This window comes from Crocodylus siamensis, chromosome 5 (assembly GCF_052110815.1).
Source record: "Crocodylus siamensis isolate JL-2025a chromosome 5, ASM5211081v1, whole genome shotgun sequence".
NCBI classification, from domain to species: Eukaryota; Metazoa; Chordata; order Crocodylia; family Crocodylidae; genus Crocodylus; species Crocodylus siamensis.
This window is the reverse complement of record NC_143399.1, coordinates 201,859,159-201,883,800: the sequence shown is the minus strand read 5'-3', so window position 1 is coordinate 201,883,800 and position 24,642 is coordinate 201,859,159. Positions and strand designations below refer to the sequence as shown.

The 24,642-nt window shown below is 48.5% G+C and overlaps 1 protein-coding gene across 11 annotated transcripts in view; it reads left to right on the top strand.

The window, feature by feature from the left end:
• OBSCN (obscurin, cytoskeletal calmodulin and titin-interacting RhoGEF) overlaps nucleotides 1-23,654 on the top strand; it is a 271,127-nt gene extending 247,473 nt beyond the window's left edge. For all 11 annotated transcript variants that reach the window (XM_090047900.1, XM_090047898.1, XM_090047895.1 and 8 more), the window contains 12 exons: nucleotides 771-4,512; nucleotides 7,582-7,704; nucleotides 8,992-9,102; nucleotides 9,310-9,477; nucleotides 11,527-11,649; nucleotides 13,106-13,276; nucleotides 14,007-14,115; nucleotides 16,177-16,416; nucleotides 17,067-17,290; nucleotides 18,168-18,243; nucleotides 18,550-18,699; nucleotides 18,833-23,654. In XM_090047900.1, coding sequence (XP_089904026.1) covers nucleotides 771-4,512; nucleotides 7,582-7,704; nucleotides 8,992-9,102; nucleotides 9,310-9,477; nucleotides 11,527-11,649; nucleotides 13,106-13,276; nucleotides 14,007-14,115; nucleotides 16,177-16,416; nucleotides 17,067-17,290; nucleotides 18,168-18,243; nucleotides 18,550-18,699; nucleotides 18,833-19,010 — 5,415 coding nt within the window. In that variant the 3' untranslated portion in view covers nucleotides 19,011-23,654. The remainder of the gene's footprint in view (nucleotides 1-770; nucleotides 4,513-7,581; nucleotides 7,705-8,991; nucleotides 9,103-9,309; nucleotides 9,478-11,526; nucleotides 11,650-13,105; nucleotides 13,277-14,006; nucleotides 14,116-16,176; nucleotides 16,417-17,066; nucleotides 17,291-18,167; nucleotides 18,244-18,549; nucleotides 18,700-18,832) is intronic.
• The last annotated feature ends 988 nt before the right edge of the window (nucleotides 23,655-24,642 follow it).

Here is a 24,642-nt window from a genome sequence, read left to right as displayed (position 1 = left end):
ACTGCCACAGCAGGGCAGAGCGTGTGATAGAAACCTGCATGGCATGGCAGTGAGCAGGGAATAATCCTTATAGGGAAAGCATTTGGTAGATGTGGAAACCAGTCAACATTAGATGAACGGAGATTTAGGAAGGGTTGGGCACAAAATTGAAATAGGTGGCAGGATGCTCCTCTGTATGAGAGGCAGAGAAGTGGGAGTGAGTGGAGCTGGACAGAGTTTTTAAAGGCGTTGAAGTGTCCTTTGGGGAGCCTGCTTTTGTTTCATACCTTATGGGTTTTACTCTAAACTGTCCTGGACCTTTTTTGGATAGGGCAGCACATAAAACTGATAAGCACATAAAGTGTCCTGCCTCAGAAGGAGCGGGTGGCCCATCTCGTGGCAGCATCCTTCCTTCTATGCTACAGCTTCTGGCGTTGCAAGAGGAGACCGCCATTTGGGACATTTAGTAAAGATGCTTGCATCTGAGAGTGCTGATGACTTCTGATTTCTCCTCACAGCTGAGTCAATTAGGACGCCCTTCACTGCACTCAGTATGGTTTCATTTGCTATAAATTTGAAGATAATCAGGTCCAGAATGAACTAATGAGACCTAAATCAACTCTACTAAAATGCATAGTGAGCATATGCTATGCAACTCTGCTGTGTGTTGCTTTCCGGCAGATATAAAGTGTGTGTGTGTGGGTGGGTGGGTGTGGGGGTGGGTGTGTATTTATACCATGCTCATCACTATGTTCCCATGTAGTGATGCATTTTTTCCCCCCCTTTTTTAGCGCTCCCTCATGTGCTATAAATCCATACTGGTAATGAGATCCATCCCAGAAATCCTAAAGAGGACCCATGAAAACACCTCTCTTGGCATCTCCCGGCACCTTGTAGAAGAGAGCAGTTCCACCAGTACTAGCGGTTCCTCTTCAGACAATGAGAACTCATCCTTCGCCAAGAGGAGGCACTTTGGCTCTTCCCCAGAATTGCACTTGTCTGTGTTTGAAGTACCAAGTTATAAAGAACCTCCCACGAAGGCACCTCAAGAGAAACAAGCCAAGGCCTTAGCAACTCCAGTAAAACCCATGAGACGGAAATACGCCTTAATGAAGAATGAAGTGGATGACAGGTCGCCTACGGAAAGCAGAGAAGTAATACCAGATGCCTCAGCTCAGAAAGGAGAAGAGATTTGTCCTGAAGTCAAAGATGAACAAGCAGACCAGTCTCAAGAGAAAGCTGGAGAAAAGCCTTTGCTGGTGAAGGCAGAAGCCGTCATCGAGGGAGCTGGCTTAGCCTCACAAAAAGAAAAGATGGATGTGACACTACCTGAAAAAGACCAACTTGACAAAGGTGGTGACGGAGGAGGAAAACCCCCTTTGTGCGTCCCAAGACAGAGCATAATTAAAAGCACCTTCTACAGCCAAGCGTCTGAGCTACCAGCCAAGGGGTCTATCTCACCGGGGAGCGACCTCAGAAAGCATCTGGAGAGAGCAAGACGGACCTACAGGAAAGCAGGGTATTCAAAAGTACCTCTCAGTGGCCTTCGTGAGCCCCTCCTAGAACACTTTGAACTGGAAGAAGAAGAGAGGCTATCAGGCGATGAAGACTATGGGAAGCACAGAGAAGGTCTGACCAAATCAGCTTCATTCGATACTGCAAGGAAACCACCCCACCCCACCTTCAGTGTTTCCAGAAGAAGCCGTTCCCTGGACGATTACAGATTGAGAGCTTTCAGGCTATCCAAGGAAGACAGCATTAAGGAAGAAGAGGGAGATCAGGCTGCGCAGGAGGGTGGTCCAAGACCAGCTCATGAGCAGGACGCTTCTGCCGACAGCAGCGAGGTGCATGCAGAAGAGCTTTCCAGGGAGGAGGACTCTAGGAAGGCTAGAAAGGATTGCTTAGAAAAAGAGTCTGGTCCTTCTGCACCATGTGAAGAGGTCCGACGTTCAACTCTACCTGCTCAACCATCAGAGAGGGTTTTAGTCTCAGCTCATGAGGGTGAAACAGAGGAGCACCCGAAGCCACAACCTTCTGCTCATAGTCATGAGGATTCTGCTGATCTGGAAGGCAAAAGCCTGATTTTAATAGCTCAGCAATCGGATGTAACCTCATCGTTGGCCTATAAACCTGGAAGCGAGCAGTTAAAACCTTCCGCTCCTGGTGGTGTCGAGTCCACTGTTGGGGGGGGTGAAGGCCCCGTTTTGAGTGTTCCTCAATCAGAGGCGGCCCCTACATCCGCCCTTGAGAGAGAAAGAGGAGGACATTTACTTGAGAAGCCAAAGCCTTATGTTCACCATGCTGAAGAGCATGCCCAGATGGAGGGGGAAAGCCCAGTTCATCAGGCAATTGCCCCAGTCCATAAGGATGAAAGCCAGGAGCACTTACATGGGAAACCTCCTGATCACCAGGACGCAACGTCCGCTCCCGCGGACTCTAAACGCCCTGTTCTTGCAACAGTCCCACAGCCAGAAACTGCTCCATGCTCAGTCTGTGAGCTGGAAAGCCAGGGACATTTAGAGCCCAAGGCTTTTGACCGCCACAGCCCAGCATCCGCTCGTCTAGCAAGTGAGCACCCAGGTGTCCTGGCAGCCCCAACACTAGGAATTACCTCCCATTCAGTTTGCAAGACCGAAAGCCAGGAATATGTTGAGCACAAAGCTTCTGATTACCCCAGCCAGGCATCCACTGTCCTTGCTGGTGAACGTCCAGCTGCTGTTGTACGAGTCCTGCCATTGGAAACTGCCTCGCAGTCTGCACGGGAGGCTGAAAGTCCAGAGCATTTTGAGCATGCACAAGCAGAGGGGCAGGCACCCATGATCCCAGCGGCCAAGCACCCAGCTGCTCTAGCTGTGCCACAAACTGAAGTTGCCTCATGTTTGGCCGGTGAGCATGAAATCCAGGAACATGTAGATCACCGTGCCCTGGCATCCGCTGTCCCAGCAGGCAAACGCCCCCCTGTTCCAGGGGTTCGGCCGCTGGAAACTGCCCCCCAGTCCACCATTGAGACCGACAGCCAGGAACTCCTTGCTCTCGCGGCTTCTTCTGATCACCCCGGTGCAGCATCCGCTCTTCTGGGAGGCGAACGCCCAGCAGCTCTGGGAATCATGCCGCTGGAAGGTGCCCCGCATTCAGTTCGTGAGCGTGAAAGCCCGGAGCATCTCGAATGCAAGGCCCTTGATAGTGGCCCAGCATCTGCTGTCCCAGCAAGTGAGCAAGTGACAGTCCCACCACTACAGACTGTGCTGCCTTCAGAGTGTGAGCATTTCGAGTCCCAGTCGTCTCGTCGCAGTGCAGCAGCATCTGTTGCCCTGGATCAGGAGCCCCCAGGTGTCCCAGCACCAGAAACTGCCCCTGAGTTAGTCTCTGCAGGTGAATGCCACAAGCAACAGGAGCTGCTGGTTTTGGGGGAGATGGGATCAGCCATCCTGGAAAGCGTAAGCCCAGTTATTGTAGAGACGGTCCCCGCTTCCAGCGGTGAGGATGAAAGCCAGAAATATTTACATCTGAAGCCTTTGGTTTACAGCAAGGTGGAGTCTGCTGTTCTGGAAAACTTGGTAGACGAGATGGTTGGCCTGTCTGAAGAGATGAGTGTTTTGGCAGAGACTGTTTCTGGTCAAGAGGAATCAATAAAGCCAGTCCCCACTCCAAAGGAAATGTTTGACCATGGGCCAGCCGGCCAAGCAGTAGATGGGCGTGCCATGCATTTCGTGCCACCGGATGAAAAAGAAGACATCATTTACCTGGATGATATTGCGGATGATATGACATTGTTACCTGCAGTGAAAGATGAATCCATGAAGCCAGTGGTGTTGGGTGGAGGGACTGAAGAAGAAGAGATGGTTCCTCATGAGTGTGAAGATCTGGAGGATTTGGCACTCGAGAGCCTTGTTTCCAGCCAACACAGTGATTCCCAGTCGGATAGTTCAGGTTCTGTAAAAATATCCCCTTATATATCCCATATAAAGGAAACGAGTATACACTCTGAAGTTTCCTTGGTGAAAATCAAGGACCTCTCGGAAGACATGTCTTATCTTGGGGGTGAGATTTCAAAATTCGACATATCGGAGGTAGAGCCAGCATATTTAAACCTATCAGATCTGTATGACATTGTATATTTTCCATTTGAATTCATGAGCTTCAGGAAACCCACGCCCAAGCTACCCAGTAAAAGAGTAATGCGCCTAGGGGACAAGTTACCTCCTGGGTATTTGCATAAAGATAAAAGGTTGTGTGTTCGAGAGGACAATTCCCAGGACGCCAGGCACAACCTTTTGGAAATTTCCGAAGATGCAGGGAAAGGGTTGGAGAGCCACGTGGCAGGCAAATCCCAGCCAGTCTCCCTGAAGGGCTCAAGTGGCAAACAGAAGAGCTCCATGCGCAGCAAGCCAGGACTGTCCAAACCCTACGGCCGGTCGCACTCGGTGGAGCAGTCAGTCGAGCAGAGTTTGAGGAATAAAGTAAAGGCTTCCGTTGCCCATATTTCAAGAATCCTGAAGGGGAAACCGGCCCCTGAGCAAGAACTAGAGGAAGGTAAAAATCTCGTTCTGTGTGTAAATGGGCTGATATAACTGGGTGCTTTTGACCCTTGCTTCTCCTCGCTCCCTGTCCCTCCCTCTTACGTGCATCAGATTCTACGTTACACCCGTGAGCTAAATTAGGGCATGCAGGTATTTACTGGGAGAGACTGTAAGTGCTCATCCAGTTCATCCCTTGCTCAGAGGCAGGGTCAAGTTAAACCCTCCCCTTCAGATGTTTTGCAAACTTTTGTAAAAAAAACCTGTGATGACAGAGGGTTCAGTCCTTCCTGCATCCCCTGCTCCAGTGTTCAACTCTCCTTATAACTGGCAGCTTTTCCTAAACAATCTTCTCTTCAAATGAAGCTGAGAGCTTCTTGTCCTGCCCTTAGTTCACACGGAGAAGAATTGGTCCCCGCTTTTCTATAGCAAACTTTGCACCCTTCAGTCTTCTCTTTTCTAGACTAAACAAACCCAATTTCTTCAATAGTTCCTCCTAGGTCAGGGGCAGGCAATTATTTTGGGCAGAGGGCTGCTTACTGAGTTTTGGCAAGCCATTGAGGGCTGCCTAACAGGCAGCCAGGGGCAGATAAATATTCATTTTCTACATTTTTTAGGGGTCCCGTGGGCCAGATAGAACGGCCTGGCAGGCTGAATCTGGCCCGCGGGCCGCATTTTGCCCACCCCTGTCTTAGGTCCTGCTTTCCCGCACTCTTACTATATGCTGTTGCTTGTCTCCTGGACTTTCTGCCATTTGTCTTTATCTTCCATAGAGTGGGTTGCTTAAGATGGGACATAGTGTGACCCCATGACCCCTCTTAAAACGTCCCAGAATGAGGTTTGTCTTTTTTTTGTTAACAACAGAAGCACACTGTTGACTCATAATTTGTGGTCTGTAATCACTCCCCAGATCCTCTTCTGCCATACTGCTGCCTAGCTAGTTATTCCCCAGTCTCCTTTCTCAGTGACATATTTTCTTTGTTGCTATTGAATGTCATCTTGCTGATTTTTAGACCGTTTCTCTGTTTATCGAGATCATTTAAAATTCTGATCCTTTCCCTGCAAAGCGTCCGATGCTCTTCCCAGCCTGATGCTTGCAGATTGTATAAGTACGATCTTGCTTCCATTCTCATTAATCATGAATAAAAATACTGAATAGAACTAGATCCAGGACAGACCCTTGTTTCACCATAGTTGAAATACCCTGTTAATTTTCAGGAAATCATTGAAAAACCATCCTTTGAGCATGTTTTATCCAAGAGTTTTGCATCTACCATAGTCCCCTCATTTGCTTGTAAAAATGTCATATGGGACAGGTCAAGTGTCTTATTAAAGTTGACCTATATCACTTCTACTGTTTTCCCCTATTTATTAGGCCAGTCACTGGGTCAGAGAAGGAAATCAGATTGTTTGGAAACAACATTTCTATGTGCATTATTTCTTAAAGTCATGCTGATTGGTCTATATTTCAGTACGGTCATCGTCTTTCCTTTTTTTAGACCAGACACCATGTTTGCCCTTCTCCGGCCTTCAGGTAGCTCCCATACCCGCAGTGACTTTTTGAAGGTCCCCACCAATATTTGAAGATCACTTTGGCAAGCTTCTTAAAAAAGTTGTGGTGAATCTCATCTGGCTCTGCCGACTTGAATACATCTAACTCATCTAAATATTCGTTAGCCTCTTTCCCCCCTTTATTCCACCTGTGCTCCTCTCCCAGGGGTACAATCCGTTTATTATCTCAACACATTTAACTTTTTTTTTTAGGAAGACTGAGGCAAAAAAAATGCAGTAACTTTCTCTGTATCATCTGTTGTTCTTCTTCATTAAGAGACCATTTCCTTTTGTGCTCCTCTTGCTGCTTATGTATTTAGTAAAACCTTTCCAAGGTCTATGCTAGTCCTAAACCATTTTGCATTTTAGCCTTCCTGATTTTATCACATGTGCTTGTGCTTTTTTGCCTTTATAGTCATCTCCGGTTGTGTTATTGCCATTTATACAATTTTTTCGTGATCTTCATGTGATGGCAGTGTTCCCCCAAAGTGATATTGCTCTCTTGCTGTGCTTCCTATCTTCCCTGCACACTGGGATAGTTTGCTACTGTGTCTTGAATATAGCTTCTCTCAATAGCTGTTGACTGACCCCAATTTCTGCCAAACTGACCCTACCTACCAGGTCCCTGAACTTGCTGAAGTCTGCTTCTTTGAAGTCCGCTGTCTTTATCCTGAGGCTCTTAGTCTTCCCTTCCTCAGATGCATGACCTCTATCATTTTGTGATCCCTGCCATCCAAATTGCATTCCCTCTTTAGTTTCATTCTCCCTGTTGGACGATTCATAGCTCCCACCCTTGGCAACCTCCCTATTATCTGAAATGAAACATCCTCAGCACATTCCTGGAGCTTGTTGGACTGTGCGTCCTGCTGATTTGCGTTGCCAGAAGAGATCTGGTGAAGTCTTCTGTTGCCATCAGCTCCTTTACTCCGAATATTTGCACTCGTGGCTCAGGGGGAAAAAACACAACTTTGAGATACTTCCCTGAGTTAGACAGTGAACAGCAACAAATCACCCAGTATTATTAATAGGAAAAGCACCAGGCCTCTGTTGACTTAGTGAGGTTCTTTCCATGCTCTGAGGCCAAGGCCTTTATTTCAGAAAAATATCTGGCATCCTTGCCTCAAAGTAAGATGCGGGGCTTGATCTGAACTTAGGAGTGACACTAATGTGTATCCGAAGTGACTCACCTGAACTCGGTGGGATTGCACCAGACGGATAACTGTGGGCACGTGCTTAGGACAGCAGAGGGGATCTGTCTTCTCAAGCTTGCCTCACTTTAGAGGATTCTGCATGTTTTATCTTTCTGGCACTGCTCTTCTAGGCTGTCATGGTTTAATGTCATTCTGGCTAAGGCTTTTTTGTTAAACTTGCCACAAATTTATGTACTCACTGAAAGTTCGTTAACTGGAGACCCCTAGCATTTTTACTGCTGCACTGATCTTATACGAACGACAGCATAGAGGCTTTAATGGTACGCTGCAGTAGGAGGGACACGGACTGGGTAGACTGGTTTCTATTCATTTCTTTATAAAAGGCATCGAGGAGCGGGAAGCTGATGCATCAGAGAGTGAACCGCTGCATGAAGCTGCAGGACTTTTGAAGAAGAAATCAGGACTCCCATCTTTCCGATTATCAAGCCTCAAAACAAAGGAGAAAGGTACTTTGGTTGCATGAGTCTGCAGATCGTTTTACCGGGGAATGTCACAGGGGAATGTAATGGCAGTAACTTGAGTTTGAAGGCTGGTCTGTTCTGCCAGAAGCAAGTCTGCTTTTCACATTGCACCATCGTCCATTTTCAAAACAGAAATAACCCTGATTTATCTGAGATCTGGCCGTCACTAGAGTTTAGACCCCTTGGTAGTGCTATGTGGGCGGTGCCAACCTCCTCTCTGGGAATACAGGTGCCTGTACCCTTCCCTTCAAGAAATGGATTGGTAATCATTCCTTTCCCTGAAAATACAGTGGGAACAGAAGTTGGTGTCTTACCGTGTGTAGATGAAATGAGGGGCATGTGCACATGACACTTGAAAGTGGGCTAAATGCTTTTATGATGTCAGTGTTTGCATGCATCAGAGGCGTATTGAGCATTAATTCCAGCTGCTGTAACAAGTTTGGCAGCATAATGCACCTTAAATGACTCGGGGCGCAGCAAACTAAAACTCCTCTGAGGAGTCTTAGTTTGCTGCCCTGCAGCTGCGGAGCGAAGCACCGGGCTCCGTGCAGCCCAGGGGCTCTGCAGAAAGCCCCTGCAGGCAGCCTGGCAGCAGCCCGGGAAGGCAGGCTCTGCCCGAGATCTCTTTTTTTCCTGGAGCTTGCCTGCCTGCCTGAGCTGCATGAGGTGCTTCCTTCTGCAGCTGCGGTGCTCCCTGGGACCGCCCGAACTGTGTGCCTGTGGGTGGGTGCCACCGCTGCCACAGAAGGAAGCACACCCCTCCCCACCCCCCCAGCCCAGGGACTGCTCCGCTCGCCAGGAGCTCGCCCTCCCCTCCCTGCCGGAGACGCAGGTAAGTGCAAGGGTGTATGCACAACACAGGGGTTTAAAGGGCCCTAAATTGACGCGGTGTTTTTAAAAACCCACCGCTTCAATTGAGGGCCCCCATTTTGTCCACCCATGCCCTTAATAGCCTGGTGGGTAAGACACTTACCCACATTGTGGCAATTTAATTCCTTCTCTGCCTAAGAAGGGTCAAATCCACATCTCTCACATCGTAACCGCCAGGCTGACAAGTTATTCTGAAGTGGGGGTAGGGTAGGGTAGGGTAGGGTGTTCCTCAGTCCTGCTTTTCGGAGAAGAATTCAAGATTCAGTCATCTTTCTTTTTTTCACTTCATTGGATTTCTTTGGTAGCTCTGCGGATCAAAAGTGCTTTCTGGGGTATCGCTTGCAATTTTTACACATGCTCCTTTCAGCATGTTTGCAATGCTGCTCTCCCATTTCCTTTCAGCACCCTCTTTCGTAGAAGAGCTGACCGACCAGACGGCTGTGCCAGGACAGTCCGTGACTCTCTCCTGCCGGACGTCTGCCCACTCGTCCCCGCACGTCGAGTGGTTCCGAGGTGACGTCGACTCTCTTTTGGGTATCCGGGATTAGCGAGTAGTGGGTGTCGGAGTTGTAGCACAACGGAGATGATTGTGAGAATCTAAATTGTGGGGGCAGTTCAGCAGGGTGGGATTAACTATTCTGCCCCAAAAGAGAGAGATCTTTGAGACATCTCAGTAGAATAAAATAGGCGTTTCCCCCCCCATGTTCCTTCTGCTTTCAGATGGGATCCTCCTTCACAGCAGCAGTAGGGTACTGATCTCCAGCACACTCAAACACTTCCAGCTTTTAACTATGTTGGTGGTAACTCCAGAGGATTTTGGTGTTTATACATGTGTGGCCACCAGCTCCTTAGGTACAGCATCCACCTCCTGTTTGGTAAGGAAAGCAGGTAAGTGAAGAAGGCGGATGAATGGCTTTTTACCATTTTTGCTTCAGAGCCCACAATAAGCAAATGCACGCCGTGTCTACACAGTTAAACATCCCAGGGACACCCTTAATTATGCCAAGCAGGTTGCCTCCTAAATCGAAGTAGTAATATGGTCACGTCTACAGCACTGCAGGTTTTCTAATTAATAGTCATGCCCATTATCTCACCTCCATGCTGATTAGCCTGCCCGCAGCACCTCTGACACAGCTTACTGCTTCTGGTTTAGGAGGCAGGTGTGTTGTGTTTGAGGGAGCGGTTACTAGACCTGGTATAGAGATGCCCATAGATTTACTTGAACGCACGCACAGTGGTGACGGGTTTTCTGGTGGGAGAGATATGAGAGAGAGGGAGAGCAGGATGAGACGTCCTGGTAGCCTTCTGTCTCCCGATTATTGTGGAGGTGTACAGAGATGAAGCACCAATGGTCTGGAAACCGGTGGAAGCTGCCGTCCCAGTTACTTGCACCATGCAAAGGAGAAGGGAAGGATGTGCTCCCTACTGGCCTTTCTCACGAGAAAGTCCCATGGAAGTTGGACTTCTCTCCCGCCAGAAACCTGTGTGCTGGAAGGTAGAAGAGATGGCATGTCCATCTGAGCTTGTTCTTTCCCTGGACCCCCTCTGCACAACAAGTACTTGAGAGTGCAAGTGAAGGCTTGGACTGTAGCACAGACGCCATGATTTCAGCAGTGCAAATTGAGCACGCCGAGGCTGGAGTAGGCATGCCTTATACGATTTGAGGGCCAGCACTAATATTGTGAAAATAATTCAATGTTGTGTGATAAAAGTCAGGGGTTCTCCTGAGTTTAGCAACCCGCCAGACTAGTGTGGCTAAGGCAGGTCCCTTTCTATAGCCAGTGTCACGCAAGGCAGCAATGTGGTCCCGACGGCTTGATTCCTCAGCCTGAACGACCAGGCACCTTTTCGTTGTGGGCAGCTTTTGGCATCAGGCCAAAGCAAGGCTGAAACGTGCCCCTGGAGCTGGGGCAAAATGCCTTCTAAACTGAAAGACCTCCTAACTGCTCCCAAAATGCCTCCTAACTGCTTGCTTATTAAGCCTCTCCTATTTATGCCCATTTTTTAAAATTGGCAAGTGCTTTCATCTTAGGAAATAGCCCAGAACACATTGCTGCCCAAAGAAGAATACATTTGTCTTCCAGCAGCTAGGCTTGCATGAGTGTGCATTCATTATCCAGACTTAGTCAAAGTTTCCATAGTGCGTGCCCATTGAAGAGGATGGACTTACATCAATGATGTATTGGAACTACTGGGTTTATATTTTCAGGGGGATTTTGCTGTTTCTCCTATGGGTGCTCCTTATCCACAGGTTTTGTTGCCATGCTCCCTTCTGCAGGTTGCATTGTGGTCTTTCTCCCCAGTCCCTTATGACCATCGCTCTCTTAAATGGAAAGCAAGCCCACGGAAATCATAGAGAAGTAGGGCTGGAAGGGACCTCCATAGGTCATCTAGTCCGACCTCCTGCCTGAGGCAGGATCATCCCTATCAAACCTATCCTAAACAAATGCATAATCTACCCTCTTACCATCAACCCTGACACAATACAAGATATAACACCCTAACCTGCCACAGGTAAAGCTGGGGAACCACAGCAGCCAACCTCCTACTTCTGTAAAAATTAATATACACCCAAGACATCCCAGGTAGAGGGCCATGCTCCTGCTACATAGGAAGGCAAAACCCTCCATGGTCCAAACCAATCCGACCATGGGATCAAATCCCTTCCTGACCCCAAATATGGCGATCGGTCTGACCAGGGTGGGTAAGACCATCTAGTTAGGATTAGTTTAAGTTGCGTTTTCAGGTCTGTACTGGGTGTGAAACAAGGCAAAATGATTTTTTGTCCCAATGGGGATCACCTGTTCGAAACAGAAAGATATCTCGGACCAAACAAGCCTTGTATTACTCATCTAATAGGCGTGGATCTTTCATTTCAGTCTAATGTCTTCAGACCTTTAGCCTTGATACTTTGAATTTTGTGCATCTTCCTGACAGAGGTTCCTGGGAGCCCTCCACCTCCTGATATTGTGGAGGTGTACGAAGATGGGGTGCAGGTGGTCTGGAAACCGGTAGAATCTGCCATCCCAGTTACTTATGCCATACAGTGCAAAAGTGAAGGTAAGAAAGTTGTCCAAGTTTGCAAGGCCTGTGCAATTAGTCTCCTGCATTCAAAGACCATTATGCTTCTATGTATTCTGGTTGGGTTGCCTGCCTCTCTGTCAGGCCTATTGGGGTCAATGATAATATTTTCAGTGACTTTCATCAGCCATGAGTCAACCCCTTTGAGCCTGGCCTGTCTTATCCCATTCCTAATTGGAATAATATCAATTGGCATTTATATTGCCATAGCCTGTATAAGCCACAACCCACATGGGACTTCTTTTAGCTGAACAGACTGCGAAGCCCAGTCTGAAGACCCATGAGCACTCTAGGACATCCTATCCTTAATGTGGATTATGCCTGAATAAATCCCTTCCTCCTGTTTCCTGACCCTGGATCTGTGGCGCCTCATTTTCCCTGATTACAAGGGCGTAGGTTGTAGCTGTGTTGGTCAAAGGACATGGGCAGACAAGATACTTTGGGTAAATCTGGTATCTTATTAGGCCAACTCAAATAGTTAGAAAAATTCTTCTAAGCTTGCTAAGAAGAATTTTTCCGACTATTTGAATTGGCTTAATAGAAGATATCAGATTTACCCAAAGAGCCTTGTCATTTCCCTGATGATTTAACAGAACCATATTGCATGACTTCAGTGGCTTGCATGACTTCTGTTGACACTGTTACCTGAAGTGGAGGGTAGTACCAGTTAGGAGAAGAAAGCAGAAGTGGCAGTAGATGTCCTTGCTGCAATTCTGTTCATCTAGAAGAAGGTACAGCATCCTGCTTTCCTGAATACAGGAGAAATGATAACACCGAGAAACAGTTTCCCTTTTGCTCACAGCTCTTTCAGCTGCTGCTTCTCAGCACAAAAGCTCTCTTTGAAGGTCATGCACTCCTGTGTCAGGCATTTGCTGTTTCTCTGTCGGGTGCTTTTCCATCCACCCACGCCTCCAACAAGCCTCAGCAAAGCTTTCTGCCCACACAGTTCCAGCTCCTTAGCAGACTTGCAAGTGTCTTTGTTTTGGGCAATGCTGTGTTTCCCGTATATTGCTTCTTGCGTTTCGCCCCATAGCTGTTCCTGTCACTAGGTTCAACAATTGTATAAAATGGAGAGTCCCAGTGAAACATGTACAATGCCACCCCAAAACACTTCCGGTTCATTCGGGTCTGAATTCCACTACAAACTTCTTCTGAGTTCCCCCAAAAGGTCCAAAAACCTGGAGTGAACTTGAGCCCAGGTTCATGCTGCTGTATGGGTCTCGATGTGAAGTTCCTGGTGTCAGAAGTAAGAGTATGCAATCGCTGTAATGCATTAGAAGTCACCACGAAGTGACAGTCCCAGGTTAAAAACATTTTGAGACGCCTTTTAAAAATGTTGCAACTTTTTTCTGCTCTTAGAGCATGACTAGCAGAGAAAAGAATGAGATGATCCCCTGGAATAACCCCTGACATACATTTTCTTTTCTTGGCCAAGATGGGGAGTGGACAACCCTTGCTACTGGTGTCTCTGACTGCTGCTACTATGCCAATAATCTCCCGAGCGGCTTGGTTTACTCCTTCAGGACAGCCTGCATCAGTAAAGCTGGAATGGGCCCGTACAGTACTGCGTCTGCCAAAGTAAAGATTGGTGAAGAAGAACAGCTGGGTAAGGAGTCATGCATTGGCAGGGTGGGGTGATGATGGCCTATGTGACATGTTATTTCTCTCTGCTAGTTGAGGTGATCCTACCATACCAAACTCAAGCCCAGCCTATAGCAATGTTGTGTATCAGTTGTACCTGTGTCTGCTTGTCCTAGGCCAGAAATTCACGTCCATTTTTTTTTACTGGGATCTCACAACCACTGAGACATGTCCCAGTTTCCCTTATGCCAGTTCACATGGTACTTCAAAGGAGAGGCCCTAATGGGTCATGTGCTGCTCCTCATTGGGGTCCTCATCTAGCAGTTGTTAGTAACTGGGCCCACTTCATTTGAAACATGAATAGGGGTGAGTTTTGAAGCTATAGGCAGTGTCCTGCCACCCTCACTGAGGGCTGTGACCTGGTGAGAACCAAAGTCCTAGGCTAGATATTTTATAAATTCATTGCTCGCCTGCTGCAGTTGGACTGTGCCACTCCTTTTGCCCAACATCCTCTAACATAACATTACAGTATGCTTGCAGTGACTGCACGACAGGAAACACTAAACCTGAAGGGACTTGTTTGCATTAAAGTACAACTTTGATGACTTTGGTGTTTAGACATCGAGCAACCTTGTCTGCAGAAATCTGAAATACTGCAGCTGCCTGCTTCCATCTCCATTTATAGGCACCCAAGAATTAGCTAAATGAAGATTTGGTCAGTGTTGTTATAGACCTGTGTCCCTTTTTCCTTCTAGCCTTCCAGTCTGCAAAGCAGAGGCTTTCCGAAGAAGAGGGTGGAATAATGACACCTGAAGAGCCTTTTCCAACCCACCAAACCTATGCCTTCCAAACAGAGATCAAAAGGTATGAAGGCCACAAATCTAGGTGGGGGATGGACTCCAGCATTGCCAGCTAAAGTTTGGGTCCTCACCGTTGGAAATGCCACTACCTTAAACTTACCAATTGCCCATCTGTGTCCTGTCTCCTTTCCACTTGGTTTTAATAAGGACACCTCCAGTAGGTAAAATCACAGGACATGGGAGCTTGGCTTGTTGGTGGGGCAGCCCTCCTCCAGCGGGCTGGTGGATGAATTCTGAGTCAAAGTCTGCTGGAGCATCTAGCCTTCATGTGCATCTTGCCAGTCCATGCAGGATGTCCTCTTTCTGGATAGGTGGAATTTCCCTTTCAGTACCTGGGCTAGGGACAGACATTACACATCAACCAGTTTAACTGATCAAAAACTGGTTTAAACCTGTAAACAGAAGATAAGTTCAATGCACATCAACGAGTTTCAAAATGGCTGAAACTGGTTTAAGATCAACCTGGTTGAATGTGGGATCAGACTTAACTGATGGTCAAACTGATTTATGCAATGTCTGTCTCAGACTTCTTCTGGGTTTAAGTTAAACCAGAGTCCCCCAGCATCCCAGATGCTTTGCAGCTCTGGGCTGGGCTGTCTGCTCCAGAGAACAGGGCTCTCCATGCCCCTCTGCTTCCTAGCTAGAGCTCTAGTGGAGACTGTAGGCACAGCAGGGTCTGCCTGGCTTCCCCCTGCCTCATCCTGCCTTGCCACTCACTGTTCAAACAGGGATCCCCCCCCTCCATTTCCCACAGCATGGACCCCAGCCCCATGGACCCTAGGCATGTGGTATGCTAGTTAATGCTGAGAGGTGCCTGTGTGTGTGTGTCTCCAATTTCACTGAGACAGGACAAAGGCGGACAAGACAGTGTCCGCTCAGGGCTTTTTGGAGCTAATCAACCAGTCAGCTGGCAACATCCCTCCATTCCTTCCTTGGAAAAAGCTGTTTAAGAGTTCAACTAAAAAGAGAAGCTTTTGCTTTCTTGATGGGCTAATAAATGCTGTGTTATCAGGTCCCTACTGGCTCCCTCGCCTGTCAGGTTTGCAGACAGTATGAAGAAGCAGGGAGAGGGAGATTGAAAAGCTCAGTATCATCAACAGATGCATGCACTGCACCCCCCATCCCTTTGCCTCAGAGTGCTAGCCCAGGGCTCGGGTTTGGCAACACTCCTGCCCCTTGAGCAACAAGTGGGGAAAAGCCCGGGATGTTGCAGACAGGGTGAGGGTTTACATCCCTCCCTAATCAGAGCACCCTGCTGGGGCCTGGCCTTTTCCTCCCTCAGCTCAGCACTGTAGAAGGGAAGGGAGGGCTGCTCTAGCACCCCACAGCTTCTAGCCTGAGCCACTGCAGGCTTGTGCCTGCATTCCCTCTGTCCAGAGGGAATGTCTGTGCACTTGCAAACCAATTCAACCTAGGCATGTTAAACAAACCTGCAAAGATTCAATCAATTCAGGCTTGGGCTTTCTGGATGTCTGTCCCTAGCCCCAAGGTCCAGGGCACTCCTTTCTAGGCACCAGTTGTAACAGAACCAGAGACACTTGGGAGTTTGCAGTCAGCTCTCTGCCCCACACTGTTGACACTCTGAGACACAAGTTAGAGAAGAGGAGCTTCCCCCTGGGGCAGGTGGGTGAAGATGGGGGCCAGCTGGGTGTCACTCCAGGTATGCATCCCAGTCACCCTGAAATGGTCCTCAGTTTACCCTTAGGAAATAACCTATCCCTCAGGTTTATACATCTGGGAATTAGTATTTCACAAGATAAGTAAGGAGCTCACTAATGTATAGCCCAGCTCAACTATGGATTAGTAAAGGATCTTCTCTCTGATGTATCAGGCATTGCAGCTGTTGATTGCAGACCCCAGGAATCAGCCTTTTGCTTCTGGCTTCAAGCAAATTTTTAAAAATGTCATATAGATGATGTCTCTTATAGTCTCCCCTATTAACCCAGTACAATCCTGGCTTCTGCCTCGTGCATGAAACAGAAGGTATGGCAGAATCTGGCTCAGGCTGGACCAGGCCACAAAAGGGAGGACACATGTAACTTGCCCTTGTGTTTCTTTGACCCAGGGGTCGTTTCAGCATTGTCAGACAGTGTCGGGAAAAACTGTGTGGAAAAGCACTGGCTGCCAAAATTATCCCTTACCGCCCAGAGGACAAGCAGGCTGTGCTCCAGGAATATCAGGTCCTGAGGAAGCTTCATCACATAAACATAGCGCGGCTGGAGGGAGCCTATGTGAGCCCACGGCACCTCGTCCTCATCCAGGAGCTCTGTGTGGGACCAGAGCTACTCCACTCTTTGGCAAACAGGTAGGACTCTCTTGTGCACCCGCTGTACCAGTTGTGTCCAGGGCTGGTATATCTGGCAAAGATTTGCTGCTTTTTACCCAAATGTTCATCCTGGTGATCTTCTGCCCTTGTCTCCCCTTGGCTATCATCTTTAAGGAGGGCCTGGAGAAACAACACAGCCTCTTTGCCTTCTCCTCCAGCAATGGAAAGCATCATTTTTTTTTATGTGTTTGATCACCAGCTAGATTCCTAGAGTCTCAAACTCTGCCTCCTTCCTAACAGACATGTTCAAATCCAACCTTTCAGGTGTACAATAGACTGCACAGGAATTGCATCAACTTTGAAAACCAGCCCAACTCTGTCGCTTTCTCCTTCAACCTGCTTTGTGACGTCCTTTTGAGGGTTTAAACCTAGAAGATAAGAGGAGGGAGCGAAAGAGTTGGATTCTGATCCCAGCGCTGATGCTGAAAGGATGTCAATGTGACATAACCACGTGCCGTGTTAGAGACATCCATGCTTGCTCTACATGAGCTTGCTCAGATACTGGAAGTGGGGTGGCTGCACTGACACAGTGCTCCACCCAGGCTAGTCCATCCAGTTTGTCTAGAATTGTTCCCAGTTTGGGCAGTGAAGGTAGGCATAGAAGCAGCTTATGATTTCCACCTTTTCAGGTCGTCTTATTCTGAGGTGGAGGTCCGAGACTACCTGTGGCAGATTCTTATTGCTGTTGAGTACCTCCATACCCACAACATCCTGCATTTGGATCTGAGGTCTGAAAACATGATCATTACTGAGCCCAACCTGCTTAAGCTCCTGGACTTTGGCAATGCACAGTTCTACACACCAGACAAGACCATTACTATGGACAAATGCACAGACTATGTGGAAACCATGGGTGAGTGCGGTACAGCAAAGTTGTGCTGGCATTAGGTCAGCACGGCCTGGGATCGCCGCCCCTTGGGAAGGTCAGACTGGGAGCAGCAGCGGACAGATGAGTTTGTAGCTGCTGAGTCCCCACCTTTGCAGGTGCTACCCTGCAAACAGGAAACTGAGCTTGGCACAGATAGATGCCCGTCTCACTTATGCAGCAGTGGAGGAGGTTTTAGTGGTAGACTTAAGAACAGGCCCCTGCAGAGTCTGGCCTAGCCTGGGCTGTGGCATGCTCTGAGCCAGTACGTGCATGATCCCTGCCCTGAGATCAGTTGGTTGCGAAGGAGAGAATCGAATAGGAATAGCAGCCTGCCTGAGCCATTGCCTCCAAGGACTGGGCTGGCAGCTCTCAGCTCCCAGCTCCAGTGGTGCACAGTGTGCTGTCCACACCCTGTGAAGCCCAGCATCCCTTCAAGGGCATTGATGGACACGGCTGGAGCACATCTGGCGAGCATCTTCCTACTTACCCTAGTGTGACTTGCGTAGCTTCACCACAATTACCCTAGCTTCCCAGTGCTGGAAGTGAGAGGGGTATCGGGCCCTGATGCTAGATATGCGCACTGCAGCGAATGCATTCATTGCTCAGGCAAAAGCAGCCAGAGAAGAACAAGAAATGCATAGCAAAGGCAAAGCTCTGTGGGGCCACAGTCCAGGGTCCCTGTTAGTCCTTGTCCAATGACTCATGCTAATGCTCCACGGCAGGGTCTCAGCCCCTATTATGGGCCCTTTCTTCCTCTTTCCCTTGAAACATAGCAAGGATTAGAAGCAGCCTGCAGCTTTCTGCTAGAAACAAAGTCCTGTCTTGGAAGGAAATGCCATTTACACTGATGTGCTCTTTTTAGCTCCAGAGCTCCAGTCAGAGCAAGGAGCCCTCCCACAGACTGACATCTGGGCTGTCGGTGTCACTGCTTTCATCATGTAAGTCAGTCCCTTATTCCCTAGCATCAGCTTTAACATCTCTTGGAGCTTCAAGGGAGATGCACCAGCAGAAAGACACTGAATCAGCAGCCCCGAGGTCCTGTGGCATCAGCTCAGGATACCCAGAGCCCATGCATATTCCAGCCACGCTCTTGAGCAGACCAGCCCTTGCACAGCTGACACTTCCAAGCCCTGGTGTCATCTGCTTCCTCCCTGTTAATGCACCATTTCATAGGCGTTCTCCAAAAGGGCCTGGGGATGGGACTGGGAGGCCTCACGTTGATTCACCCTCCTCTTTGTCACTAGGCTGAGCGCCAACTACCCGCTCAGCTCGGAGGTGGCCTGCGACTTCCCCAGAATCGCCAGGAGAGGGAAGATCAAGCTCACTCGGTGTTACGCAGGGCTGTCCGGAGGGGCTGTGTCGTTTCTCCAGAGCACGCTCTGTGCCAATCCCTGGTAAGAGGATACGTGCTTTCTTGCAAAACCTCATGCAGGGCCCAGCTCTAGCTCCCATCTTTCTCCCGCGGTAGCTAGCAGGGCTCTGCCTGGTCCAACCTCTTCTTGACACGGCAGCTCTTTCCTGTCTTAGGGGGAGGCCATCGGCAGCAGAGTGCCTGCAGATCCCCTGGCTGCAGGAGACAGGCTTGGATGACAAGCAGCAGGCGGTGGTCACCTTCTCCACCACCAAGCTGAGGAGTTTCCTAACCGACCGGGAGAAGAAGAGGAGCCTGCTGTGTTCAAAGTACGGCGTGATGATTGCACAGTGAATCCGGGCACCTCCCACCCCTCCATGGACCCCCCCTCATTTGTCCATCAGGGGAATGGCACAGCTGGTTATTAATTCCCTGGAGGAAAGCGGTGACCCTGATGCCTCAGAGAGGGATTTGTATGGCCAGTTCCCGTTGGAAGTGAAATGGAACTGGGCATCCCAATCCCTAAATGGTTGTGAAAATCCTTCCCTCGGTGCTGGAAGACAGCACGTAAATACCGCTCAAAGACTTCCACCCTGGTTTCCAGCCACGGCTCGTGGGCGCTTGCCCCTTCAGACCCCGTGGCCCCGCAGCGACGTTTGATCCTCATTGTTCGGGCGATACTCAGGCTAGTTTCTAGCCTTTCTCCAAACCAGAAGGAGCTGGCAAAATATTGCCCTTGAAATGGGGCCCTGAGCTGGTGGGTTGGGCAGAGGAGGCCACCAAATTGTGTCCCAGGGTGGAATAAGTTTTAATTGTTCCAAAAAACCCCAAATGTTGCTGTGGGGATATCAGGAGATAGGATGTGTCTGCCTTTCTTCTCAGTCACCTGGGGGCATCTGCAGCTGCTGATAGCATTTGTGCAACCTGCTGGAGCAAACATGTACGGTCAGGACCCACCAGCGGCTGGGTTCAGTGTGCAGCGTGCCTACAAAGCCTGCAGTTGCCAGCCAGGATCAAATGCAAGAGGAAACCTGGGTGTAGCTTCCTCAGCTGTGAAAAAGCAGCTGGCTGCACAGCAGCCACAAAAATGGAGAATGAAAGCCAGCCACAAAATGGCTTCACTAGAGCACATTATGTGACAGCTAACCTGGCAGTACAGAGGGGATTTGAACTGGGGTCTGTAAGCAGCAGCTCTGTCAGGTGAGCTAGAAAGGAGCCTTCTTGTGTCCAGGCTAGTAGGGGCCATGCTAAGTTGGTCTCCACTGGAAATCAGTCTTATGTGTCTCCTGTAGCACAGGACGTGTGCATGGTTTTTTGCTTCATTAACCCTGCTGCGAGCCACGGCCTGAAAGAGGTAAAGGCTGGCGTGGCATCGATAGTCCACATTTTTCAGGGGTCGGGGCACAGCTTAATCCTTTGTGTGTTGCTCCATCCTGGACGATGGCCCAGCTCGTGCCATCTCAGACACACAAGCCCTTTCTTTTCCACTCTGCGCAGTTGGGGGCACAGTTTAGCCCACTGCTGTGTCACGTGTGCCCCTGCTCACTCTGCTGCAGGAAGAGCAGCCCCATGTCCTCCGAGGACTAGTATTTCTGTGAGCATCACCATAGTGATGCTGGACACATATTTCAGGTCTTTCATCCTCAGAGTCAGGAGCAGGCCTACCAAGCACCTCCCCTGACTTGGCTTATCTGAACTGGTTGTCTTAGAAATATATGCGAGGCTTAGAAATCCAAAGTTGGTTCTGCCACATGCTAGCTCGGCATGTTGCTAAGGGTCTCCCCCAGAGAAGATGGCTCCTGAGGCTCAACGTTTTTAGGATTTGAGCCTTGGGAATTCCTTCTCAGAGGAGCGTGTGCAGGAAGGAAACTTTTGTCCATCCCTGAGACAGTACTACAACGACCGAAGGCCATGCCTGGGGGCAGGGGTGCAGGCGTGGTGCATTGCTCACCTCCCTACAGATACAACTCCCTGTGCTTTACCTCTGTGAGCTGTGCTCTTTTGCAGCTGTCAGTGCAGTGCAACGGAGGAAGCTTCTGCCCAGCAGGTGACTTTGGCAGGCTCAGCGCTGTCATTGGCCAAATGCCAGCTTGACAGGTGCTCATGGAAGATGCGCATTTTCCTTTCACGCCTGCTGTGCCCTCTTGAATCAGCCACGCACAGCGCAGCCCCTTCCACTGAAGCCAACTAGCCAGTGCAATGTTTTCCATTGCGTGTCTTCAACACAGTGAAGGCTGCTTCTGCTAGATGGTCAGATAGCAATGCTTGCTTGCTGCTAAATAATTGAAGTAGATCCACGTACGATGCACCTACTGTGACGCTGAATGTATAAGATCCATCCAGGTAAAAGGCACCTCTGGTGAGCTGGTGACTGTATAGTTCATTTGTGCTTTCTGTGCTCCTGATGTATCTAGGTAGATGATACCCTCTATATGTGCTCCTGGCATAGCTAGACAGAACATGTCTGCTCTGCTGTGCAACGTCCTACATGTATCGGGGTGGATGCACCTGCGGTGGTGTTGGATGTTTTATGTGCATCTAGGTAGTACACACCTACTTTTGCTGCTGAATGCTCTGGGTGTGTCTAGGTAGGTCATACCACTATGCTGCTGAGTATACCAGGCGTAACCTAAGTAGGACACGCTTGTTGTGCTGCTGAATATCTGGGTCAACCTACGTAGATTATACCTGCCATGCTGTTGAATGTATTAGGTGCACCCGAACAGGATGCACCTGCTATGCTGCTGAATCTCCTGGGTGAATCTAGGCAGATAAATTGCACCCATTGTGCTGGTGAATGTTTTAGATGTATCTGAATACAACGCACCTGCTATGCTGCTGTATACATGCTAATCGTTGCACTGACATCGTGAAAGAAGTTCATAGAAAATCGGCTGCCTTCAGTTGCCTTGAAGTAGCAGCATCACATAGACAGGTCCCCACTCTTGCCTAGGGTCCTGTTTATCCTACTCGCACGACGGTCAAGGGCTTCAGAAGCATCCATGGCCTTGGCATCATTAGGGAGAGACATTGCATGTTTAAAGGGATTCTTCCACATAGGAGCCTGGGCTGTTGGTGTATATAGATCCTTTGATCTAGTACATGGGAGTGTGCTTTCGCGTAACCCTGTGGATGCAGCCAGTCATACTGAGAGATGTGGGAACAGAGTTATTGGCAAATGTGGTAGGTTTTGATTTGTTCTTAAGAGGCCAAAGCTTCCCAGGGTTTAGTTTTCTTTTTCATTGTTTCAATGGGCTGTTTTCTTTTACAATTAAAAGCTGTTAGTCTAACCATGTGACTCATTTGTGCCTATAATCGCTGTGTACTTGTGAGTGTATATGAAATGAACAAACTATCCAATGGTTCTGTTGCGGTCCATTTCTTGCACAAAATATTGTTTGGTAACTTTCATTGCAAACAATATATAACGGGACGCTTCGCTCATCGAGCTCTATCTGGTTGTGGTTCATGGCAAACAGAGGGAAAATCAGTTCCTAACGTATGGTGGCTTCTTGCGATCGCGAAAGAACAAGAGTGCCATAAAATGGTGACACCCTGTCCAGTCTTTCTGATGGCGCTTGCTCAAACCTCACACTGTGTAGCCCCTTCTCATGCTCCGGCACCAAGCAGCATTGGCATGGGGCGGAAAGTGGGGCAGGCCGGACTAGGCTGGGAAGATGGATGCAAGTACAACCAACTCTGAAGCTTTGAGTTTCAAAGTTAGACCGACTCCACCATCCACTCTAGAAGAGAGATCCTGGCGGACAGGGCCATATTGCAATCTTTTTCACACCACAGGGAAAATCAGTTACTTTGGCCCGACACTGCTGGGAGATTAGACTATAGCCCATAGCTTTGTAAGGACTCTGTTCTCCCTCCAGTGCGTTTTATTATCCAAATCAGAGGTGCTTTACGCTGGCGCGGCCTCATTCTTTGTTCTGGTGATTGTTCTGGAGAGTGTAGGGGTTGATTTTATTTTTTTTTTGAGGGGAAAACGTAGGTTAAACATGTCAAGATTGGGGTGCCTACACCCTTCTTACCTGATTGGAATGAAGTGATTTTGCTTCTCCAGCATGCATGCATTTTGAGCATGTCGGAAGTCTTATAGACCTAATATTGTTTTTGTTAAATAAACTGCCTTGTCAATGAAGTTAAGCCAGATTTGTTGCTGAATTATCAATATATAACTATGGCTTGGTAACGCTGAGAGCCTTTTTGTCAAAAACACCAGTGAAGATGATGGAAGATGTTGCAAAGACCCCACATAGCGTGACCGATGCGAGAAGGGTAGGTTGACAGAGTGCAGACAAGCAAATCCCCTTGTTGTGTACTGCTGCAGACTTTGGATTATCATTATCAAGGTGTCAGCCATTTACCTCTACACATCCACCCATCTGTCCTTAATTGGTTCACTAGCTAAGCCTCAAAATGAGTCCTCTCTCATTAGCAGCAGCTCACCTCCAAGTTCTCTAACAGCGCATCCCCATGCAATTAGCTTTAGGTAGAAAACGGCTTTGGCTACCAGGGCCAAAGTTGCCTGATTGAGTCTATGATACTGATAAACCCTTGACAATTGTTACAATATACCGCATTGTTGTGATTATAAGTTGACCCTTTTTCATCCAAAGCAACCATAAAAATTGCACTCCACTTACACTCCAGTTTGGCCTCCAGCAATCTTGGATTTGCACCACTTTTGTGCAAGCAATAAAAATGCCAAACAAGAATTTTTTGTTGGCGCTTTTATTTTAATACTCTTAATGCATTCGGCCCTTTGGAGTCCTTTCTTTGGTCATTTGCTTCTCCTGCCGGGGGTTGCATGCACAGTAGCAGTTCAAGGATGTTGTCTTGTAGCTAGGGACTTACATTCAGGCAACAAGGCGGGGTTTGTTTGTTTTTTTAATTGAACCTAAAATTGCACAGTCAGCTTATAATGGGAACAATCTGGTTTTCCATCCAACCTAAACAGACTGTAAAAATAAAAGCTGCATAAGTGTTTGGATGACTCTTCCTCCTGGTTTCAGATTCAACTATTCGCAATGTCGCACCTGGTAAAACGAACAAAACGCTGGCTTGCATCCATAGATGCTTCTCAGGTAAATCCCAGGACGTCATTCTCCCCTTGTACTTGGCCTTGGTGAGGCTGCAGCTGGAGTACTGTGTCCAGTTTTGGGCTCCACAATTTTAAAAGGATGTGGAAAAGCTTGAGAGAGCCCAGAGGAGAGCCATGCACATGATCAGAGGACAGGAGAATAGCCTTATGGTGACAGGCTGAGAGCCATGGGACTCTTCAGCCCAGAAAAGTGCAGGCTCAGGGGTGACTTGGTGGCTGCCTATAAGTACATCGGGGTGACCACCAGGATCTGGGGGAACGCCTGTTCACCAGAGCACCCCAAGGGATGACAGCGTCCAATGGTCGCAAACTCCTCCAAGACCATTTTAGGCTGGACAAAACTTCTTTACTGTCTGAGCCCCCAAGGCCTGGAATAGACTCCCCTCCAGGGGTGGTGCAAGCACCTACTCTGGACTCTTTTAAGAAACATCTAGACACTTATCTTGCTGGGATCCTTTGACCCCAGCTGACTTCCTGCCCCTGGGGCGGGGGGCTGGACTCGATCTTCCAAGGTCCCTTCTAGCCCTAATATCTATGAAATCTATTCCATAGAGCACCTGACAGAGTTGCCTCTTGCTTTTCCAGATTAGAGAAAATCCTATTGGGAAATACTAGCCAAGGTTCATTGACACTCCCTTTGTCAAGTGTTAGGAGTCAAATGTCACTTGTAGTCATAAAGAAATCTGGCTGGAAACGACCTCCCAAGGTCACATCTAGTCCAACCCCCCGCGTGAAGTGGGATCATCCCTATCTAAACCATCCTACACAATCCATAATCCAAACTCTACATAAGACTACCGTCAATCCTGACATATCACGGACACATGGCTCCCCGCTCTGTTTGCAGATCAAATTAAACCTTCAGCTAACAAG